Source organism: Temnothorax nylanderi, unplaced genomic scaffold (genome assembly GCF_030848795.1).
Source record: "Temnothorax nylanderi isolate EJ_2023f unplaced genomic scaffold, tnyl_v1.0 TNYL_tig0156_pilon, whole genome shotgun sequence".
NCBI classification, from domain to species: domain Eukaryota; kingdom Metazoa; phylum Arthropoda; class Insecta; order Hymenoptera; family Formicidae; genus Temnothorax; species Temnothorax nylanderi.
In genome coordinates, this window is record NW_027249218.1 from 91,809 (window position 1) to 93,650 (window position 1,842).

Here is a 1,842-nt window from a genome sequence, read left to right on the forward strand (position 1 = left end):
GAAGACAAATTATAGAAACACTCCGAAGGCGTGGAGATTTTTATTTCAACGTAGATAATACACGAAATGATGGTGAACTGTTAGTGGAAAGACGTTCTAAAAAAATGTATAACAGAGTACCTTCCGATTATACCGCATGTCCAAAATGCAGAGCATTTATACTTAAATCTACAAGGAGACATCATTCTCGAAAATTCATTGGTCCTAGAAACAAAGATACAAGAGCGGTATCAGTTTTAGGAAGAACAATAATAGGTCGAATACATCCTGAAGCGAATAGTGTCTTAAGATTACGTGTTTTTCCCGTATTAAAAGAAGATGACATAGTACGACTAATACGATATGACGAATTAATAATTGCATTCGGAAATCAACAGTGTGAAAAATATAAAGCATCAGAGCATAATGATAGCATGATAAGACAGAAACTAAGAAGAGTCGGCCGTTTACTACAAATATTGAAACATAAATGTTCTGAAATTACAGATTTTGCATCCATTTATTTTCCACGATACAGCAGTGCCTGCATTGAAGCAATTAACACATTAGCAGGTTTATCTTTATGCGGAAAATATTATAAAATTCCATCATTAGCATCGTCACTTGGAGGTTTAATAAAAGAACTTGGAAAAATTTTAATTAATCGATATATTAGAAAAGAAAACTATGATAAAAAATTAATTGCTGAAGATTTTTTAAAAGTATTTTCAGAAGATTATACAACACATATTACGAAAACAATATCTGAAACAATGAATCAAAATAAAAGACGTAAAAGAATTGTTCTCCCTTCTAAATCGGATATTATTAGGCTTCACAACTTTTTACAAGAAAAACGTCAAACAGCTTATAACGTTTTGAGAGAAGGATTTTCTTACGAAGCATGGCTTACACTCGCAAAAGTAACATTGACATCAGTACAAGTATTCAACCGTCGTAGAGCTGGAGAGATACAAAGAACATTCATCGAAGATTACAAGGTTTATGAAGGAATTAATTATCAAACAAATGAAATGTATGAAGCACTTTCAACACGTGCCAAAGAGATAGCTAAAAAATATGTACGTTTTACATTAAGAGGTAAACTTGGACGAACAGTACCAGTTCTATTGACGGGAGAATTGAGAGATTGCATTGATATGATATTAAAGCATAGAAAAGCTGCAAAAGTTTCAACAAAGAATCCGTATTTGTTTGGTCTTCCTTCTCTTGTAAAAAATAAGCATAGATATCTCTTAGCATGTGATCTGTTGCGACAGTATGCAGTAGAATGCGGTGCTGAAAATCCTGAAACTCTGCGTGCAACTGAATTACGGAAACATATAGCGACAATGTGTATTAATTACAATTTATCAGAGAATGAAATTTCATCACTGGCAAACTTCATGGGTCATGCAGATAAAATACACTTAACTCATTATAGGCAACCTGTCATAGAAAAAGAAATTTTAGAAATATCACAATACTTGGAAGCAGCACAAGGAGTTGGACGAGATGAAGAAGATAATAGTTCAGATGATAATTCAGATTCCGAATGCTCAGAATCTAATAGAAATAACAATGATGCTAATGATAGTGATAACGTACCTGAAATCCATAATGATGACACTAATAATAAAGACAATTAAATAATTCAGGATTTGCAAAGAAATACTTCAAGAGGTTGTATATCTATTAAATATTCGTAAATTATTTATGAAACATAAAAATTAATATGCAAATTAATTTTTAAATTAATATGTAAATATAAATTGCATATTGTATACTTTCATCAGTAAATTATATATCTCTTCAAAATTAATTTATTTTATTTTATTTAATATTATTTTTTGTAATTAGTTT

The 1,842-nt window shown here is 30.6% G+C and overlaps 1 protein-coding gene across 1 annotated transcript; it reads left to right on the forward strand.

The window, feature by feature from the left end:
* Nucleotides 1–1,013: 1,013 nt before the first annotated feature.
* Nucleotides 1,014–1,628, forward strand: LOC139777643 (uncharacterized). Its single transcript, XM_071715208.1, has one exon. It carries the CDS (start codon nucleotides 1,014–1,016, stop codon nucleotides 1,626–1,628), a length of 615 nt encoding a protein of 204 aa, XP_071571309.1.
* The last annotated feature ends 214 nt before the right edge of the window (nucleotides 1,629–1,842 follow it).

Excerpts from the sequence above, each read along its gene's own strand:
- LOC139777643 (XM_071715208.1), top strand. The coding sequence starts at position 1,014 with ATGTATGAAGCACTTTCAACACGTGCCAAAGAGATAGCTAAAAAATAT.